This window comes from Ictalurus punctatus, chromosome 4 (genome assembly GCF_001660625.3).
Source record: "Ictalurus punctatus breed USDA103 chromosome 4, Coco_2.0, whole genome shotgun sequence".
Classification (NCBI taxonomy): domain Eukaryota; kingdom Metazoa; phylum Chordata; class Actinopteri; order Siluriformes; family Ictaluridae; genus Ictalurus; species Ictalurus punctatus.
Window position 1 is genome coordinate 23,738,516 of NC_071284.1, and position 22,459 is coordinate 23,760,974.

The 22,459-nt window shown below is 38.5% G+C and overlaps 1 protein-coding gene across 1 annotated transcript in view; it reads left to right on the forward strand.

The window, feature by feature from the left end:
• The window catches only part of LOC124628034 (SH3 and multiple ankyrin repeat domains protein 2), a 161,987-nt gene extending 140,945 nt beyond the window's left edge, over positions 1 to 21,042 (forward strand). Inside the window, exons 17-25 of the mRNA XM_053678083.1 lie at positions 2,949 to 3,084; positions 6,956 to 7,036; positions 8,004 to 8,012; positions 8,827 to 8,850; positions 12,263 to 12,322; positions 12,687 to 12,811; positions 13,116 to 13,218; positions 14,261 to 16,625; positions 20,263 to 21,042. Of these exons, the coding sequence (XP_053534058.1) occupies positions 2,949 to 3,084; positions 6,956 to 7,036; positions 8,004 to 8,012; positions 8,827 to 8,850; positions 12,263 to 12,322; positions 12,687 to 12,811; positions 13,116 to 13,218; positions 14,261 to 16,625; positions 20,263 to 20,734 (3,375 nt within the window). The 3' untranslated portion in view covers positions 20,735 to 21,042. The remainder of the gene's footprint in view (positions 1 to 2,948; positions 3,085 to 6,955; positions 7,037 to 8,003; positions 8,013 to 8,826; positions 8,851 to 12,262; positions 12,323 to 12,686; positions 12,812 to 13,115; positions 13,219 to 14,260; positions 16,626 to 20,262) is intronic.
• Positions 21,043 to 22,459: the final 1,417 nt, after the last annotated feature.

Here is a 22,459-nt window from a genome sequence, read left to right on the forward strand (position 1 = left end):
TAATTTTGTATTATTGCTTATTATTGTCTCATTAATTGAAAAGGGTTTTTTTTTTGTTTTTGTTTTTTTTTTGTCTTAATAAAAATGCTTCAGAAAATTCCTAAAAGATGGTAGGCTGAAGGTTCTAGGATGAAGGAATCAAGAAGGCTTTGGTATTGGCATGCAGCCCTATGAGCAGGAGTCAAGGCCAAGCTAAAATGCAATGGAGAAGCTTATAAGTAGCCTGATTAGTAGCAACTCCTGTGTTTTCCATGCTAATTGCAGTGAATCTCAAACTTTTTTTTCTTGGTTACGCTTAGATAATATTTTTAGATTATACGTTAGAATTCATTTGTTCATGTTCATTCATGTTTTCTGGTTATTTTATCTATGAAGATTATAGGTAATTATAGTAATGAATTAGTAGATGCTTATTTAATCAAACCTTCTGAGATTTTCATACTACCATATCAGGTAACAAAGGATTTCAGCTGGTTTCTTACCTTGCCTTGGAGAACTGCTTTTTCTTAGTGTGTTCAATACTTTTTTCCCGTGTCATTCCACTTTATTACACATAACTTTATTTATGGACTTTAATGTTGTGAATTCTTTATATTTCCGGATTTCTTGAGTTAATACTGATGTCTGGTGAAAATTTTATGTGAATAACCTCATTGGAAATATATTTACTGAAAAAAATGTAATGACGCATCCAATACTGATTTCCCCCACTGTAAGTCTGCCAAATATGAGTGAGTGAGTTACAAGGCTGGTCTATGCAGTGCTTCAAATCCAAAATCATACACTGCAAAAAGTTGATTGTAAGATTTACAGTCGTAATAGGGAAGCCAATAAAATAAAGTAAAAATTTACAGTAATCTGTATATATCTACAGTTAAGTACATTTGCTCATTTGGCTGACTTTTTTTTTTTTTTTTTTTTTTTTTAAGAAGCCAACTTACAACTGTGGCAGGATACAACTGAGGGGAAGGTGAAGGGTCTTGCTCAAGGACTCAACCATGGCAGTGCTGGGATTTGTACCAGACTTTCTAATCTGTAACTCAAAGCCTTAACCACTGAGCCACTACAGCTAGCTCAACAAGCTTACATTGAATGAGCCACTTCTACCACTGAATAAACTCATACTAAATGATTGCATTGAATCAGCACATCAGCACCCCCTACTTCATTTTTTGTCACATTTTTAGTGTTAGTGGTGTGGTGAGTGTGTTGTTATCGATGACAAGCTGACATTCCTTTTTGCTTCATATGTCAGACAGCAGTCTTCTAGGAAAAGGTTTACAGTAATAGCCAGGATGACAGAAAAAGAGAGGCAAAGTGTGTGTGCGTGCGTGCGTGCGTGCGTGCGTGCGTGCGTGCGTGCGTGCGTGCGTGCGTGCGTGCGTGCGTGCGTGCGTGCGTGCGTGCGTGCGTGCGTGCGTGCGTGCGTGCGTGCGTGCGTGCGTGTGTCCTGCAGTATCATGACTCATATCCTCTATTGCCTTTGATGAAGCACTTAGACAGACCCTTAAAGAACGCAAATAATGCCATAAATAAATGGAAACAAAGAAAGTGGTCTTTTTTGTTTAACTACGTCCTGTTTCTATGAGGTATAAATGAGTTGCAAACATGTAAAATTCCATCAAACAAAAGCGTTTTCAACAGGACTCTATTCACCAATTCTATTCACCTGTGCTTCAGGGGTTTTCTCTGGGTAATCCGGTTTCCTTACACAGTCCAGAGACATGCGTTATAGGGTGATTGGCATCTCTAAATTGTCCATAGTGTGTGAAAGAGTGTATGAATGTGCCCTGTGATGGGTTGGCACCCAATCCAGGGTGTCCCCCACCTCGTTCCCCGAGTTCCCTGGGATAGGCTCCAAGTTCCCCATGACCCTGTGTAGGATAAGCGGTACAGAAAATGGATGAATGCATTGATGCATGATCTAGATCCACAGTACAGCGGCTGCTGTGAAGATTCATAACATCCAGAATTTCACTAAGTACCAGGGGCCACATTTACAAGAGTCTTTTCTTGCCACGGTGATTCTAATTTTTAGTGTGATGAAAAGTACCTATAAAAGATTTCCTTCTTAAAACTTATTCACAAAAGTGCAAAGTGAAACATTAAGTAAGGAATTAATAATAAATAATAATTCCTTAGATATATATATATATATATATATATATATATATATATATATATATATATATATATATATATATATATATATATAGCGGTTTTCCAAGCACTCAAAGCTCTTTACATTGAATTCTTAAGCAAAGAGGTAGGGCAGGGTTGACCCTCTTGCTACAGATGATGGAGTGTTGCATGAATGAATAGGCAGTAATTGGATAATACTGTGTATTAAAATGATAAATTAAGTTTGTGAAAATGAAGTCTTCACTGCCATGCACTGACTCATTCCTTTCATTCGGTCACAGCTTACATGGTTTGCAATTGCGAACAGCAGTAGCTTTTAACAGACCAAAGACTTACTGGTTCTAGCTTCATCAAATATCTTTGATATAGGATTCTGAAAGAGAGATTTTCATTTGTTTACATCATTAATTTGTCATTGTTTTTTTTTTTAACATCCTTGAATAGTGTACATTTTATTGTACTGTACATACAATTGTATATACTTTCAATTAATCCTTTTGGTCATGACCTACAGTATATTCGCTCCCCGGTGAATCTCAGTGAGTCATAACAGAGATTGGCTCCACTCTTGTTCTCTTGTTGCTCCGACTCCGCAGTTCAAATGACTCAAATGTCCTATCCACATTTTATGCATTAATGCAGCCCAGTTTACCAATAGGCATACTAATACCTAAGGCAGCTGAATCAATCAGACCATACAAAGCAGAGAATAAATCCTCAAAGGATACCAATAATTTTGGAGTTGCCTGTATTTCTATATAAAAACTGTGTTGGCTGTAACTGCGTGTGTGTGTGTGCGTGTTCAGGTGAACCAGGAGAACGTGGTGAAGGTGGGTCACAGGCAGGTGGTCAACATGATACGACAGGGTGGAAACAGACTCGTCATTAAAGTCGTGACAGTCACCAGGAACCTGGACAATGATGACAATGCAAGGAAGAAAGGTACAGCTCCTACAGGACAGACACACATCCACACACAAACAACACACATGTATACACACACAGAAGTTTTCATAGCTTCCTTGGTAAATGAGAAAAATAATATATCTACAGTACTCTGCAAAAGTCTTAGGCACCCTATTTTTTTTGTCCAAACTTTGCTATAGATTTATTATTTTATGACGTCTATATTATCGAGTCAGTACAAAAAACATTTTAGATTACCAAACATTAGTTTTCAAGAACAAAATTAAATGTTGCAGAAAAATGTTTGAATGTCAGTAAAGAAAGCAGCATATTAAGTGGTAAGAAACACTTTTCAGACAAAAAACACAACGAAGGCTGCTGGATTTTGCTGCAAAAAATAAGAAGCAAGTGCGACAGTCAAATCTCCAGAAGAACCGTGACTGGTTCTGCAACATGCTCAATACCATTTATTTTATTTTTTATTTCTTTGTCACAACAAATATTGAATTAGTTTCCTTTACTGATATTTACTGCTCCTTATAGTATTTTTTTTTTAATGTAGAATCATTTAATTTCATTATTTTGAAGTCATCTTTGCTCTACAGCATTTCTTTGCATGTGCTAAAACTTTTGCACAGTACTGTATATGTGTGTGCACAGTACTGCGCAGTATACACAGTATACAGTATATACACAGTGGGGTCCAAAAGTCTGAGACCCAGTTTGTTTCATTAAAAATTGGAAATAAAACGAAAGGTTTTTTTTAGAATCGTAAAATATTTAAAACAAAGAAAGTAAATGCTCAATATCTTTGAGCATTTAATGTTGTTTAATATGACTGTTTAATATTAAAGTCCTTATTTAAATGTAAGTAAAATTGTGATATTGACCATGTTAAATGATTTGTACAAACGGTCAGATTGTCCTCATGCACACTGCCTGTAAGAGCCATTATGTTGTATTCAATGTCTGTTGTAATTTCATTGTTTAACACTGGGTGGAGTGTGTGTCTAATTAGTATATAGGTAGCCAGACAGTAAGAGAAGGTGGGTGTAATGGAGAGAAGCGCAGCAATTTTTGACTGTGTTAGGACATGTGCAGGTGGAAGCAAGCTGGTGGGATTTCTATGTGTTTGTGCATTGGAACTGCGAGTATAAAAGGACATCTATGAGCTTTGTGATAAATAAAGTGAATAAAAGCAGTACTAGACTGGAAGCATGTCTTGTTCGGATCTCATACGTCGGAAATAACACTACATTGTACATTGTAGGGCCTACAACATCTCTAAGTGACAAGATGGTCATTTGTCACTACACTGTCATTAAAGCAAAAAAGGGGACGTAGCAAATAGTTTTAGAATCTCGGAAATTCATGTAAAAATTTCAACGATTCTTTTTTCACTCAAGTTGCTGTAAATAATAAAATTTGTAATGAAAATTGTTGTAATGAAAATAGAAGCACTTTCCCTGGTGGTTGCATACTTTTGGAGACCATTGTATGTACAAAAAAAAGTAATAAATAAGAGAGATAATAAGCTAAAGGAAAAATGTCAATTTTGTTAATGAAAAATGAAACTGGGTCATTTTGAGATGGACAGAACAGAGGAGTTAAGAACAGGATGCCAGCGCCCTGCTGAATGGCCGTTTGGCACCTATTGCTCTCAGACCTAAATCACAGTGCAGCCATCTGCCACTTCAGACAGAGAGAAAGAGAGATAAGGGAGAGATAAGGGAGAGATACAGAGAGAGAGAGAGAGAGAGAGAGAGAGAGAGAGAGAGAGAAATACACTTACACTACACACTATGTAGAGTAGTAATGTCTGAAAAAGAACATTGTTGTTGTTGATTTGAGACATACAGTGCATCCGGAAAGTATTCACAGTGCTTCACTTTTTCCACATTTTGTTATGTTGCAGCCTTATTCCAAAATGGATTAAATTCATTATTTTCCTCAAAATTCTACAAACAATACCCCATAATGACAACGTGAAAGAAGTTTGTTTGAATTCTTTGCAAATTTATTAAAAATAAAAAACAAAAAAAGCGCATGTACATAAGTATTCACAGCCTTTGCCATGACACTCAAAATTGAGCTCAGGTACATCCTGTTTCCACTGATCATCCTTGAGCTGTTTCTACAACTTTATTGGAGTCCACCTGTGGTAAATTCAGTTGATTGGACATGATTTGGAAAGGCAAACACCTGTCTATATAAGGTCCCACAGTTAACAATGCATGTCGGAGCACAAACCAAGTTATGAAATCCAAGGAATTGTCTGTAGACCTCCGAGACAGGATTGTATCGAGGCACAGATCTGGGGAAGGGTACAGAAACATTTCTGCAGCACTGAAGATCCTAATGAGCACTGTGGCCTCCATCATCCATAAATGGAAGACGTTTGGAACCACCAGGACTCTTCCTAGAGCTGGCCGCCGGCCAAACTGAGCAATCAAGGGAGAAGGGCCTTAGTCAGGGAGGTGACCAAAAACCCGATGGTCAATCTGACAGAGGTCCAGCATGTCTCTGTGGAGAGAGGAGAACCTTCCAGAAAAACAACCATCTCTGCAGCACTCCACCAATCAGACGGAAGCCATTCCTCAGTAAAAGGCACATGACAGCCCACCTGGAGTTTGCCAAAAGGCACCTGAAGATTGAACTCTTTGGCCTGAATGGCAAGTGTCATGTCTGGAGAAACCTAGGGACCAGTCATCACCTGGCCAATACCATTCATACAGTGAAGCATGGTGGTGGCAGCATCATGCTGTGGGGATGTTTTTAAGTGGCAGGAACTGGGAGACTAGTCAGGATCGAGGGAAAGATGAATGCAGCAATGTACAGAGACATCCTTGATGAAAACCTGCTCCAAACCTGCTCTGGACCTCAGACTGGGGCAAAGGTTTATCTTCCAACAGGACAACGACCCTAAGCACACAGCCAAGATAACAAAGGAGTGGCTACAAGACAACTCTGTGAATGTCCTTGAGTGGCCCAGCCAGAGCCCAGACTTGAACCCGATTGAACTCTCTGGAGAGATCTGAAAATGGCTGTGCACCGACGCTCCCCATCCAACCTGATGGAGCTTGAGAGGTCCTGCAAAGAAGAATGGGAGAAACTGCCCAAAAATAGGTGTGCCAAGCTTGTAGCATCATACTCAAAAAGACTTGAGGCTGTAATTGGTGCCAAAGGTGCTTCAACAAAGTATTGAGCAAAAGCTGTGAATACTTATGTACATGTGCTTTTTTTGTTGCTTATTTTTAATAAATTTGCAAAGATTTTAAAGAAACTTCTTTTACATTGTCATTATGGGGTATTGTTTGTAGAATTTTGAGGAAAATAATGAATTTAATCCATTTTGGAATAACGCTGTAACATAACAAAATGTGGAAAAAGTGAAGAGCCGTGAATACTTTCCGGATGCACTGTACCATGGCCCTGAATTCTCTTTTCTGATTTCCAAACATTGGTCAGAAGTCATTAATTACTATTTTTCGATAACATTAGCTCTGATAATAATGCCAGCTGCATATGAATATCTATATTAGTATGCTCATTCTAATACGTTATGGTTTCTATAGTAACAAGACGTTCAGGGCATGAGAGCAGATTGTGAGTTATTTAATTACATATTTTGTACTATACACAAACACATACATATGCATCGGTATACATACTGTGTTTTACACAAATCTAATTTTTTCTAATTTGTGAATTATTTTTTGCAGGTGAATCAAATAAACCTTAAACGTGTGACATAAATTAGATAAACAGACTGTATGCAGCTGTAATTTACTTGATGTGACACTTATTTTGTGACACTTATTTGTAATAAACAATTACAAAAAAAAATTAAGGTTTTCATTTCTCACATTTGTATAAACAAAACAGTGTGCACTGTTATTCTCTTTAGCCCCGCCTCCTCCAAAGCGAGCACCAACCACAGCACTGTCCATGCGCTCCAAATCTATGACATCAGAACTGGAGGACATGGGTAAGACGCACAAATTCACAAACAGTAGAGTACAGTACATATGTGGCGGCTGTGGATCAGGTGGTAGAGCGGGTTGTACACTAATCGTAGGGTTGGTGGTTCAATTCCCGGCCAGCATGACTCCACATGCCGAAGTGTCCTTGGGCAAGACACTGAACCCCAAGTTGCTCCCGATGGCAAGTTAGCGCCTTGCATGGCAGCTCTGCTACCATTGGTGTGTGAATGGGTGAATGAGACACAGTGTAAAGCGCTTTGGATAAAAGCGCTATATAAGTGTGCCATTTACCATTTACATATGCATACATGACAGTGCCTTACATAATTAATCACCCCTAGACACATTCATATAAACATACAAACATACACATAAACACATATACAAAGTGATGACACACCCAAAGATGCACTCATCCACATAGACATGATACACATACAGGCACACATTTACACACATAGTGTATTATCTGTTTTATATCTGTTTATATCTATTATTTATATCTTTAAAAAATAAAAAAAATTTTTTTAAAAAAACAGTTTGTCTGTTTTTTGTTAACCATACCATTATGCCATAGAAACACTGCAAAATGCTGTATAAAAGGGGTGGTGGTGGGGGGGGGGGGGGGGGGGGGGTGTTGCTAGAAAATGGTCATTACTTATATCAACAAATATCAATTTGTATACGGCTAAAAGTTTGTGGACATCTGACCATCACACCCAAAGTTGTAATCACACAATTATCTAGAATGTATGTTGTAGAATGTCCATAACTGTATTTGTATTCGTTTAGGATGCATTATCTGTTCAATTTGTATAATGTATTCATATAGAGTTACAATCCTAACACACACACACACACACACACACACACACACACTGTGATGATTTGTTGTGCTGTGCTCACACAGATCTCTCTTCTTATTTTTGTGTGTTTATTTGTGTGTACTCTAATCCGGGTTAATGTGAGCAGTGGATAAAGGTAAGGAAGAGTCTTTTGCCTGCACATTTCTCTACATACCATCTGGTTTATTTGGATTAAATGGCACTGCATGATCACCAAGTGTGTCGTTGCATAGTTGTTGATAAGCCAAGATACATTTAACAAAGTAAACTTCAGACCCCAAACATGTCTTGAATCATTTGGGGTAAATGAAACGATGAATTATGTGTACACTTTATTTTGGGCAGAAATGTACCTTTAATGGTGAGCTCTGGCATGCAAAGTCTGCCTATGTACTTTATATTGTGGTGTTGTTTTTCGTTGGACTTTTGTTGAAATTTAGAGTGTGCTTTGCTTTGTGTATGTCTTGGGCCCGTGTGCAATACTACAACTTTCCAATCTGCATTTCCTGGTAACTAAGTACTTAATCTTGCATATCAATAAATATGTGATATTTAATGGTGTCTAATATCAATAACAAAAAAGAAATAATGCCACTGTCAGCGGGTATTCAAATGGCAAACCAGGAGAAGCTTCCGGCACAAAATCTGCTCAGAATGTAAATCTTTTAACATAGGTATGACCCCAATTCAGGAACAGGCTCATGTCATTAGCTACTCTTTAGCTTTGGAATGAGTCATAGAGTTCACCTGGAATGAGCTATGTATGTGACATATAGCTATATAGAATTTCACAACACCTCAGGCAAAAACTGAACAGCAAGGTTAGCACCATTAGCTTCATGGCTATGGATGAGAGTATGAGAATGAGTATGTGTGAGTGTGTGTTTGTGTGGAAGATTTCTATCTTTCCTATACTGATCTGTGCAGTATGATTTCCGCTCTTTCTCCAGCCACCTTGAGGAAAAAGAAAGGTGGTAAGTGTTAGCAGTTAAGTTGTAGCATCGTAGCATAGACTCTAAAGTTTTATAGTGGCTAATTTCAAGACCACAAACATCTTTCTTCCATTTTTGCATGAATATATTTCTGTCTTAAGTCACAATTTAACTTGTATTTTCTATATAACATTAGAATGTTATAACAGAAATATTTTTGTTGAATGATAGTATTTTAGAGTTTTTAGTCATTCACTTTTCTTTTCTATTTTCCTTATACATTGCCATATACAAAACATTCCTATAATCAGAACTACTGAGCCTGCAAATAGTATTGGTGTTAACATTACTATACAATAGCTTGCATGTTCCTTTGCAAAAAGCCTTAAAAAGAAAAGACTTCAAATGAACTCAACCATTACTCGCTTCTGGTTGACCTCCCACCTGGAGATGCATTTCCCATTATTAAAACTGTAGGAAGGAGCATATTCTGGGGTAAATACTCTGTAATGCATGCCTGCATTAACATGGATAACCAGAGAAGTTGTGATACAGGTAATGCACAAATGAATCTTCATTTTTAATCAAATATATTGTTGAACTTTTGTCTTAACGGCACTTACAGTGCATTGTTTTCTTGCATGACTGCAGCACAGTGCTAGCTAAATGTATGGAATAAAAACATAGCATACATTTCAACAAGACATATTTGTTGAATATTAACTCAAGTACAATCAGTTGTTTCCCATTCCCATTTGAATCCCTTGTTCTAGTCTTGGGTGTGCTAATCGAGAATGTTATGTCTAACGAGGGAACAAGTAAGAGGACTCCGTGATCAATAGATTTTTTATAATTTATGGCATTTGTTTTTAGATTACACAAAGTTGTATGTTAGGAGTCAGAATAATAATTATTAATTGTCAATGCTACATTCCCTTGGGCTTTTTCTTTTCTTTCTATCTATCTTTATCTTGAATTCTGATTATCTTCTATACTCCTCACAACAAGCATAATACTACAGGGGAAGGAGTGTGTGCACTTTATATGTAGATATTAATTTAAACTTTTCTTTTATCTTTTATTTCTGAATTATTATTATTTTTTGTAAAGAAAATATGCACATTATTAAAAAATAGTTCCACCAAGTTGCTTATTGCTATTCTGCAAACAAAGTAACAGTTCTGAATATACTGTATATCTACTGATACTTCTGGACACATAATCAATGATGTATCTGAAATCCTCAATTGTTTCAGATTTACATTTACAGCATTTGGCAGACTCCCTTATCCAGAGCAATTTATAGAAGTGAAAGTTTTCTGTAAAGCTGCTTTGAGACAATGTCTATTGTAAAAAGCGCTATACAAATAAAATTGAATTGAATTGAATTGAAAGGACATTTATCTTATTTTTACAACTGAGCAGTTGAGGGTTAAGAGCCTTGCTCTAGGACCCAACAGTGGCAGTGCTGGGAATTGAACTCATGACTATCTGATCATTAGTGCAATGTCTTGCTACCAGTGCCCACTGTTTCAGAGCTTTCAACATCCTACAGCCCGGTGACCCAGCTGACTCTACTCAGACCCCAGCTTGTGGCTAGTTAGCAACTGTCCCCATGGCTCTCCTCTCTTAAGGCACAGCCATCTTGAGATTCTTTCCCACATTGCTGATATTGGCTCTGGACAGAGATAGGGCCATTCTCCAGCCAATCTGCTGTGAGTCGCTGACCAGAACCTCTTACTTGCAAAGCTTCCTTTCAAAGGCTTCTTCCAGTAGGCTTTGTTAGATCCAGCAGGACAACTTGTTTGGTGGACTAGGACAGTAGGACAATGTCTGGTCTCAAGGTGGTAGTTGCAACATGACTAGGTAACTTCAATTGCAGTTCAATGCCTAATAATAGTTGCTGGACTATTGCAGAGTTGAGAATTCCTGCAGATGTTTTCAATGGGGAATGAGGTGATCCACCAGCTCTAATGAAGGTGATGGTGGGGCGGGACCACTTGGCATGCCCAACTCCTGTAATGGGGCTAGTTGTTCTCATTCATTTTATCATCCTCAAGGGATGATTTAAGGCTTAAATAATAATAATAATAATAATTATTATTATTATTATTATTATTATTATTATTATTATTATTAAGAATTATTATTAAGAAGAAGAAGAAGAAGAAGAAGAAAGGAGACAAAGAAGAAGAAGAGTAGTAGTTGTTGTTGTTATTATTATTATTATTATTATTATTATTATTATCATCATTATTACACTATTCTTCCAAATCTGACCAAAGTAGGCTATAGGATGTAAATTGTATATTATCTTTTCTAGGACTTTTTAATTTTTTTCTAATTTGAAGGCAAGTGGCTTTTATTGTCATTCCTCTATATGACTTGTATACAACGAAATGTTGTTTCTCCAGGACCATGGCACTACACATAACAATTCAGTAGTACAGTACACAAAACTACATAAAGCGTGAGATGAGTGTGCAATATTATACATATAATATTAAATAAATAAATAAATAAATAATGTTTCAATAAATACACAGGACAGTATACGTTGCTTATTTAGCACCAAAAACGAGAAACGGTTGTCCTTTATATATGCATGACTGTTGCTTTGCCACTTCCAGCTGTTTTTAAAAGTTATACTTATTAGCATAGCATCATATTGCAAACAGCACTGCAATGCTTTAGAAGCAACAGACTTGCCACTTTGGAGTTGGAGCTATACTGTCCTCGCATTTAACTGCAGTGGATACAGCCAGCCTTATCTCATCATAGTCCAACCATTCAGCTAATTCTCATGTCTTCTTCTATTTCCCATGTGAACACGTGCATTCTTAGAAAAAAAAATACATTTAGCACTCTAAAGGATTCTTTGGTCTGTCACTCTTTTTAAACAAACATTTCTATTTAAAATAGGGTCCCAAGTACAGAGCCTTTAAAAAGCTGGAACCATTTTAAAAATGACATTGAAGAACCTTTGAACAACTGTAGTGCTTAAAATGGTATATTCAAAATGGTAAATGCTAGGTAGATGCAGTTTATATCAAGAGGATCTGAGGGTGGGTGATGAAGTCACTTCAGGCTTTGTGACTGATTCATAGATGGGATTACCTTATGTCACTTACTCCGAACACTGTCCTGCCCAATTCAAACTGGCCAGATAAAATCATTAAATTGATAGTTCAACTGATAATGAATCCATCACAGACACTATTGATAATAGCAAGAATCATAAAAATAGAATTCTTAGAAATGTAACAAAGAATCTGGGTTCATGTGTGAATTGAGTGTCATCTAAATGCCTGTGTTTATGAATGTGAGTATGCAGATATGTATACAGTATATAGAGCGTGTAAATCGATGTACAGTATATGTAGAGTCTGTAGGAGCATGTGTGGCTTCAGCGTCTAGAGCGCTAAATCATGCTTCTCTCCCCGTCTCTGTGTAGATACTCAGTCTTCTAATGTTGAGGGTCTGAAGAAGAGGATTGTTTTTCAAGTCACACTAAGTAATTACACAAAAATGCATGGAGGCTTTGAACAGAAAACAAAAGAATACATAATGTAATAAATAAGATAAAAAAAGAAACTGTGAATCGCTCGCATGCAGCTCGGCAGCAGAAGCTAAAGCACAGAACGCAAATTGTACAGAGCTTGCACGGCTTTGAGGGCTGTATTCTCCTTTTTTGTTTATTACATTTATTATTGCTTTTAATTTCATCAAAAGTGTCCTTTGATGAAAAGATTGATGCAGTTATTAGCTTTTGGCACCATGGAGACTTTCCTTTCATAGGAGTCAAAAGTTGTCAATATCCTTGTCCTGTTTTTCAGTGTGCAGTGGTTTGTTTTTTTTTGTTTTTTTGTCTGTCACAGATAAAGTGGATGAAGTGCCTCCATCGCAGAAAAACGCAAGGGACAATGGCTCAGTGGACATGAGAGTGGCCACCATTAAGCCTCGCCCCTCCAGCCGCTGCTTGGTCACGCCTACTGATTTCAATGTAATTCCTGAATTTTACCATTTTACCGCTGTGTTTGAAATCACATTCTACTCTTTAATCACTATATAGGCCACAAAAACACCATCACTGTAGATGTATCCAATATCACATATTCTATTCACTACATAGATCATAATGAATAAACAGTAGATCAGTCCACTCTGGATGTATTCCAAACCACATACCACATTCACTGTACAGGCTGTACAGAGTGTTAGGCTGTAGAATATCCTCTGTTGGGGTTTATCTAAATATATTTATTTATGTACTTATGATATTGAATGCTTACATTTCTATTTTGCAGGCCATGTATGAACGGCAAGGTGTAGCTGTCGTTCCTCCCACCGTTCCTAGCGGTCCCCTTTTGGGTATACAAAAGGGGACTATGAAAAGACAAAAGTCCATTGGTAAGCAAGACACAATGAGATTTTATTAAGATTTACAAAATATTGTCACATTATATTTGTGGTAAAATACTTACTGAACTTATTTTTGTAGCATTTATAATTCATATAACTTATTATAACTTATCATAACTTATATGAAATGAATGATAGTCTGGTAAACTAGTACTTTTAAAACTATTTGTTGAGATCACAACTTTCTTTTTTTGTGTGTGTTACTGTCCTTACAGCACTACAGGCAGAGCTGTATGATGTTTTATGTCTTGTAACTATGCTTAGACAAATTCATTTAGGCACTTTTCAATGCTAGGGTTAGTTCTGGAGCATTAAAGATTGAGAACATTGTGTCATGTGGTTTGTTGACATTAGAAGCTGAAAAATGCCACTTTATGGACAATATCCTAGGTCAATAATATGATTACTTCATGGCACAGATTCGTTATCCAACCAGAAAGCTCCTGTGGTTCTATTTTTACACTTGTTGATTGCTTTTCCCAGGGCAGATTACACTTTTTTATCACACAACAGGTTTTGTCTCGCCAGCTGAGCCTAGTTCATTAAACTATGGTTAAATTAGGCTGATCTGCTTCTGGAGTGGCCAAATTCCTTCGGCAACTGGAAAGTACGTCTTAATTAGTGATATTTTTATTATTCATGGTCCTTTAAATGTCTCTCTGACCATACAGTATGGCCTAAGGCAAGGAATTATGCTGTTGATGTCACTTCTTATCAGACCCAGCACAACCACTGGGAGAAGAGCAGATGAATGTATATGTATGTTTTTGGACATGCCTCACAAAATGTTCAAAGACATTGGGGTTAGATAAAGTTTCACTTACACTTTAGCCATGCTAAGTTGTACTATTAATATGGTGCCTCCTAAGCAGTGTTATTAATTAACTAACTAATTAATTAACTAGTGTTATTATAACAAAACAAAAAAAAAAGTCTGAATGGGCTAACTTGTGAGGGAAATTTACACAACATTTTTGTTTTTACTTGGTTGTGATGGTCAAATAACATATGCCCTGTTTGTATTGTCTAGGTATTACGGAAGAGGAAAAGCAGTTCCTGACTCCTCCATTGCTAAAGTTCACACGGAGCCTTTCAATGCCTGATACATCAGAAGACATTCCACCTCCACCTGGCATCTCCCCTCCATCACCCCCTTTTAGCCCCAGTGCCCCCAATAGCCGAGGCTATAGCAACAACCAGCCTGGCTTTATGCAACCCCAAGCAGGCAAAGGGTACGTAAATACGAATACTATCAACAGAGGTCGAGGTGGTTTCCTGCGGCAAAACTCAGAACAGTATGACCCTTCAAACTCCATATCAAACCAGCACAATTCCCGAAATAGAAACAGGGCCTCAGTCCCTGAGAACCCATATTCGGAAGTAGGAAACAAGGCACCTTATGTCCCAGCCAAGCCAGCACGCAGGAAAGGGATGTTAGTAAAGCAGCCAAATGTCGAAGATAGTCCAGAGAAGACCTGCTCCATTCCAATCCCCACCATCATTGTCAAAGAACCATCCACTAGCAGCAGTGGAAAAAGTAGCCAGGGAAGCAGCATGGAGATTGAGACAAACACTCTGGATCATCCAGGCCAGCTGAGACCAGAGGATACACTCAATGTAAATAATCCCTTTGCTGCCGCTATTGCTGGGGCAGTAAGAGACCGGGAAAAGAGGCTGGAAGCACGTAGAAACTCCCCTGCTTTTCTTTCCACAGATTTGGGGGATGAGGATTTACCAATGCCCAGTCCAACCCCTCGTTTGCGGCAGTCAAAATCCATTGATGAGGGAATGTTTGCAAATGATGAAAGGCTTCGGAAACTCATGGCACCACCTTCTTCGCTGCGTAATGTTTCACGAGAAGGTGAGAGTGAAGGAGGTGGAGGAAGTGGGGGTGGTAGTGGGGGCAATGTGACAGACTTTAACAACCCTGAACCTGTGATTGTACGTGAACCTCTGAACACACGAACAAGGAACTGCCCTGATCTGGATAGTCCAGTCAGCCTTCCAGCAACAATAAAGACCTATACCACCAATGGTGAAGGATACCTACACCCGGTTACGGGTAAAACTCTTGATCCCAATTCCCCGTTAGCTTTGGCTCTGGCAGCCCGAGACAGAGCTATAAAAGAGCAAAAACAGCCTCCTCCACCTCCCCCAAAGGTGGAGCCTCACAAACCAGATATCAATCAACCCCTGTTTATTGATACAAAGCTTCGCTCAGGCATTGAGGCCAAATTTGCTGCCTCTGTTTGCACAGGCCGGCCCGGTCTTCGGAGGCAGATAACAGAGTCTAAATATGAAGCAGAAGGTCCAAAAGAAAGCAAGCAGGTAGAGGAAAAAAAGAACATGGTGATAGACATTGTAGATACTTCACAGCAGAAGCCAACAGGATTGTTGATGGTGCACACTGTGGATGGAGTGAAGACAGAAGAAAATAATGTAAATGATGAAGGGAAAGAGGAAATAGCACCTCAACAGGACACAGAACTAAGAGACTCAGATTCCAAACTGCCTTCAGCTCCCACCTCCCAGACACCTGCCCCATCCCGAACAAAAAGTATCACAGCAGGTGGATCAGTGGATGAGCCTATCAAACTGCCTTTCCGAATCCCCCCTCCACCACTGGCTTCAGTTGATATTGATGAGGAATTTGTGTTTGCTGAACCTTTACCACCTCCATTGGAATTTGCCAACAGTGTTGACATTCCTGAAGACCAGGTAGCAGAGATTCTTAAGCAAAGGAAAAACAGTATACCAGGGGGACATTTGCCTCTATTCCACCCCCATGCTCCTCCACCCATCAATGTAGAACTGAATCGTCCTGGGATTTTAAACTGCATTCCCCCTTCCAGCTACCCTCCACCTCCTTCTGAGAGCTTTGAGCCAATTACAGACTCTGGAATAGAAATGGATAGCCGAAGTAGCGGAGACCCTCACCTAGAGACCACCAGCACCATCTCTACTGTGTCCAGCATCTCAACACTGTCTTCAGAAGGCAGTGAGGCTTTGGACACCTGCACAGTCTATGCAGACGGGCAGGTCTTCCTGGTGGACCGACCGCCTGTGCCGCCCAAGCCAAAAATGAAGCCCATCATCAACAAGAGCAATGCACTTTACAGGGACCCCTTGATTGAGGAGGGTCCTGAATCCTTCAATCAACCCACACCTGCAACTCCTCCACCACTATCAGAGACCCCCAAAACACCCACACAGCGAGCTTCTAAGCTTTGGAGGGAACCTCCTGAGCTCCGTAGCCCCCCCTCTTCTAATCCAGATCCTAAGGCAAATGTTATTAGTGAGCTGAGCTCCATCCTACAGCACATGAATCGGGACAAATCCCCAAAACAGGGTGATTCACTTGATTCTCCAACAGGACCCAGGAGCTTTACAAACAGGTGAGATTGTAACGTTATATATATATATATATATATATATATATATATATATATATATATATATATATATATATATACACTCACCATATACATATATATATATATATATATATATATATATATATATATATATATATATATATATATATATATATATATATATATATATATATATATATATGGTGAGTGTATACAGTACTATATATATATATATATATATATATATATATATATATATATATATATATATATATATATATATATATAGTGAGTGTATACAGTACTATATAGTCTGTATACTATCTATGGCTGAGTATATTGTACACAGTACTATCGATAGTTTAATGCTATACTAGTAGAGTGAATGACAAAATAATAATACATAATTTGAATGTGTGGTTAGCTTTGTTTTTAAACAATATGAAAACCATATGCATTTAATATGTGCAGTTACACATTGTGGCTGCTCCCCCTAGTGTCTGTATATGGAAATTACAAACCCCTCCAACAACTTGTGTTTCAGGCTGTGTGTACTGTGTACATGTGTATTCTAATTGAGAAATACAGTGGTGCTTTTTTATTTTTTATTTATTTATTTATTTCTGCATAAATATGGCCTAAAACATCATCAGATTCTAAAATTCCTAAAAGTAGATAAAGAGAACCAAGTTAAACAAACGAGACAAAAATATTATACTTGGTCATTTATTTATTAAGGAAAATGATCCAATATTACATATCTGTGAGTGGCAAAGGTATGTGAACCTCTAGGATTAGCAGTTAATCTGAAGGTGAAATTAGAGTCAGGTGTTTTCAATCAATGGGATGACAATCAGGTGTCAGTGAGCGCTCTGTTTTATTTAAAGAACAGGGATCTATCAGAGTCAACACATATTTGTGGAAGTGTATCATGGCATGAAAAAAGGAGATTTCTAAGGACCTCTGAAAAAGAGTTGCTGAAGCTCATCAGGCAGGAAAAGATTACAAAACCATCTCTAAAGAGTTTGGACGCCACCAATCCATAGTTAGACAGATTGTGTACAAATGGAGGAAATTTAAGACCATTGTTCCCAACAAAGATCACCCCTGGAGCAAGACTTGTAATAGTCCATGCGGTCACAAAGGACCCCAGGGTAACTTCTAAGCAACTAAAGGCCTCTCTCACTGGCTAATGTTAATGTTCATGAGACCACCATCAGGAGAACACTAAACAACAATGGTGTGCATGGCAGGATTGCAAGGAGAAAGTTTCTGCTCTCCAAAAACAACATTTCTGCACTTCTGCAGTTTGTTGAAGATCACATGAACAAGCTAGAAGGCTACTGGAAATATTTTTGTGGATGGATGAGACCAAAATATAACTTTTTGGTTTAAATTAGAAGTGTTATGTTTGGAGACTGGAAAACACTGCCAGCATAAAAACCTTATCCCATGTGTGAAACATGATGGTGGTAGTATAATAGTTTGGACCTGTTTTGCTGCATCTGGGCCAGGATGACTTGCCATCATTGACTACGTTTACATGGACAGCAGTAATCTAATTATTGACCTTACTCTGAGTAAGATAATAATGTGATTAAGGTGTTTACATGAGTCGCTTTTAGAATACTCCTGTCATGTTCCCGTTTTACATGTTATAGAACATAATTAGATTAACAGCCCGCGTCATTACGTCACCGCGCCACGCCGTCCGACGTCCCTCCAGAATTTCACGTATCAACATACAGTTTGTCTTCGTTATGGTACCGTATACAGTTTTGGGTGTTTTTATTTAATTTTTTTATGAATGTTTTAAGTGCAGTTAATTATTTTTCATGCTGTACGTGCTAATAGACAACTGCTTGAAGCCATGGGCTGCATCCCAAACCGTGTAATTACCGTCTATATAGTAGCCGCGATACATGTATGACATCTACTATAGGCCACACTACAGGCCTATAGTAGGCAAGTATGCAGTTTGGGACGCAGCCGAACTCTCTTGTTTGCCGTAAAACGTAAAAGTGCCTTGTGTGATCGTGTCCTGTCGCAAAATGCGGTGAAAACTCTCACACGACGTTCATAATGTGATTAAGGTGTTCACATGTCTGTAATACACGTCCATAATGCGACTAAAACAGGAGTACTCCACCTGTCTTAATTCGATTATTGCTTACTTCGAGTATGACCTTAATTAGATTAAGGTAAGTGAAAATTGCTGTTTACATGGTAGTTTCTTAATCAAAGTATGGTCTTAATCGGATTAAGAGTGGATTATTGTTGTCTACGTAAACGCAATCATTGATGGAACAATGAATTCTTAATTATATCAGTGAATGCTAAGGGGAAATGATCTGTCTGTGATCTGATCTCAAGAGAAAATGGGTCATGCAGCAAGACAATGACACTAAGCACACAAGTCGTTCTACCAAATAATTTTGAAAGAAGAATAAAGTTAATGTTTTGGAATGGCCAAGACAATGTCCTGACCTTAATCCAATAGAAATGTTGTGGAAGGACCTGAAGCAGGCAGCTCATTGAGGAAACCCACCACCATCCCAGAGTTGAAGCTGTTCTGTACTGAGGAATGGGCTGAAATTCCTCCAAGCCGATGTACGGGACTGATCAACAGGTACTGGAAATGTTTATTTGACGTTATTGCTGCACAAGGGGGTCACACCAAATACTGATAGCAAAGGTTAATATACGTTTGCCACTCACAGATCTGTAATATTGGACCATTTTCCTCAATAAATACATGACCAAGTATAATATTTTTTGTCTCATTTGTTTAATTGGGTTCTTTTTGTCTACTTTTAGGACTTGTGTGAAAATCTGATGATGTTTTCGGTCATATTTATGCAGAAATATAGAAAATTCACAAACTTTCAAGCACCACTGTAAGTAGGCCTTAAAATAACCTGAAATCACAAAGCTTTAAGCCACATATCCAGGTCGTCTTCTATGACCTCCAAGGACTTCGCCATTTGTTATTATTATAAATCAACACATACACATTTGCACATAGGAACAACCTAGTGTAGGTAATGCAATACCAGCATGCTTTTGAGAAGACACAGGAGAACCCAAAGGAAACCCACATGGACAAGGGAGAACCTACTGTACTACAGGGAGACAGAAACTGGATTTCAGGATCTAATCCTGGACCCTGGAGCTGTGAAACACCTGCTGTGTCTTTACAGTTATAGTGATATGAAAATTCAATGTTGGCACAGGATTCCACCTAATTACTTTTTTCATTTGAATTCACAATTTTTAATACACATTCCAATTGAGGGTTAGTGTGCACACACGAGATATGAGAATGTAAAATAATATCAAGTAAGAACAATACAACCATAATGCTGAGGACCAAGTGCCAATACAAATTGATTGTGATGAAAAGTCTAACAGTTATATTCTTATTTAATTCATTTAAATAGTGAATAGTGATGAGCATCAAGCTGATTTAAAATTACCCCTTGTCTAATGATCAGTAACTGGATTAACTTTCTGTCTCTCTCCCTGTTTTTCTCTTTCATACTATCTTATTTAAACTTCCTACACTTTTTTTTCTATCACTCTCCTCTGCAATCCCTTTTTTTTTTTTTTTTTTTTTTTTTTTTTTTTTACTTTTCTCTCTCTCTCTCTCTCTCTTTAGGGATTCTGCCATTCCCTCTGTCTCAGGTACCCAGCGCTCCACTGCTCTAACGTTCACCACTCCATCCACTCCTCCCTCCATCCTTCCTTCAGTCACCTCTCCTCCTGCATCAAGCCCCACCCCCTCCACACCAGGCCCTGCTTCATCACCGGCACCGACTCCTCCTCTTTGTCCGTTCGGAAGCCGCTCAGCGTCTCCTCTCTCACTCCTGCACTCGTCCTCCTCGTCCTCGTCTTCATCCAACTCCAAGCCGTTTTCCAGCAAGCCCGTCCTGCTGTGGTCCAAGCATGACGTCGCTGACTGGCTGGAGAGCCTCAACATGGCCGAACACAGAGACGCCTTCATGGAGAACGAGATCGAGGGATCTCACCTGCCAAACTTGCAAAAAGACGACCTCATCGATTTAGGAGTGACGCGTGTTGGCCATCGCATGAACATCGAGAGGGCGCTTAAGCTGCTGATGGACAGATAAAGCAAAGACGAGTGCACTTTTTCTTCCCTTGCCTTCTGTCTCTCCCTACACAAATGCTGAGCACGAAGGACTATCAGTAAGGACACTCACTTTTCACACGTCCTTCCCGAACGTGTGAATGAGTGCGTGAGTTTTAAAAAAAAAAACAATAACAAAAAACTTCGGATTCATTTCGGATTCGGATTCCACTCTGACTTTTTCAGATCGCCAGCTGAGCTGGAGGCTTTTTTCTATCTTTGCTAGAAAAAAAAATATTTCATCACTATAAAAATGTCTGGCGGTTTACTTTATGGATGCAGCAAACACACACTGGAACAAAAAGATGTGTCAGATTGTCAGTTTGTGTTCTTTCTTTTCTTCACTTCCATGTGCGTACGTGTGAATGAGACCCAAGCCAAAAATGGGAGGACAGTCTGTCTACAAAGTGCAGAGCCGTGGTTGTTAGCACTAACCAATATAAACGTGACATAAATAGAAATATAACTCAAATTCTGCCATTCTAGCTTCCTAGTGTTAGGAATGCAGATGGGATCATTTATTTATTTATTTGTTTGTTTGTTTATTTATTTACAAATATTACTTAAAAATTTGGTTCAAATCCTGTCAGGTCAGTTAGCTGGCTAACAAGATACATGTGCAGATATGACTTTCTTCTTACTGTTTCAAGACTTCCATGACACACCTACTTTTACATATAGAAGTTCAACAACGCTGGTGGTCTGTGATCTGCAGACAGCCTTGAGAAACTGTTTCAGCTGGGCATGAGCTGATATTATATTTTTCAGTATCACGATAATCAAGACAAACATTTTATAATGGTTTATAATATTACCATTATATCGTTGTTTTAATGTGACACTGCTAAATTGTTATTCCCCAGTCCTGCCCACTATGGCTGGTGAACAGAATTATGATTATATTGTTCAACACAGCGGTTCTTCAAATTTGTCTAAAATAAGCGGTCTTGGAAGACCGCTTAGAAGATCCTCATGCTGCCTTCAGAACGGGACATACTTCATCCCCAAACATGCTGCCTAACTCCTGAATAGAGCACAGGAGTCGTGATGATATTCTATGTGTTGAATATCGTGATAACTGACATCGGCACATGCCTAGTCATAACTATACAAACACACGCACATACACACAAATACATTTATAGACCTGTCATATCAGGACAGCATTACCACTGTAGCAGCCCCTCCTCTGTGAGTGTGCGTGTATGTGTGTGTGGCTGTCCCTTTTTCCGTCTCGTCTTCCTTGTGACTGAAGGGTGGTTTTATCCATTTATCAGCTCAGAATAACTCAAAATCAAGTGTGCCACTACTATTTTTCCCCCAGACAGACTCTCTCATTTACAATCATGCTTTCGCAATATATTTCTAGAATTGTAGTGGTCTGCATTATTTATTTACATGTATGAGGTGTGAGGTGATCCTCCTACTTCTGTCTTTGTCCATGTCTCTCAGATTTCTTCCACTTTTCTTTCTCTTTTTTCATCTGTTTCTCTCCATTTTTGCCTTCTCTCCATTTCTTTCTCTTCATAATTTCTTGTTTCATCTCTTTCCCTCAGTTTTCCTCTCATGTCTCTCACTCCATGCCTTTGATTTTCTACATTTATAGTTACACTTAGAAAAATGGCTCTTCAAGGGGTTCTTTGGATAGTTAGGGGGTGTTAGCAACCCTTTCTGATAACAAACCTTTAAAAGTTCCCCCACAAAAGGA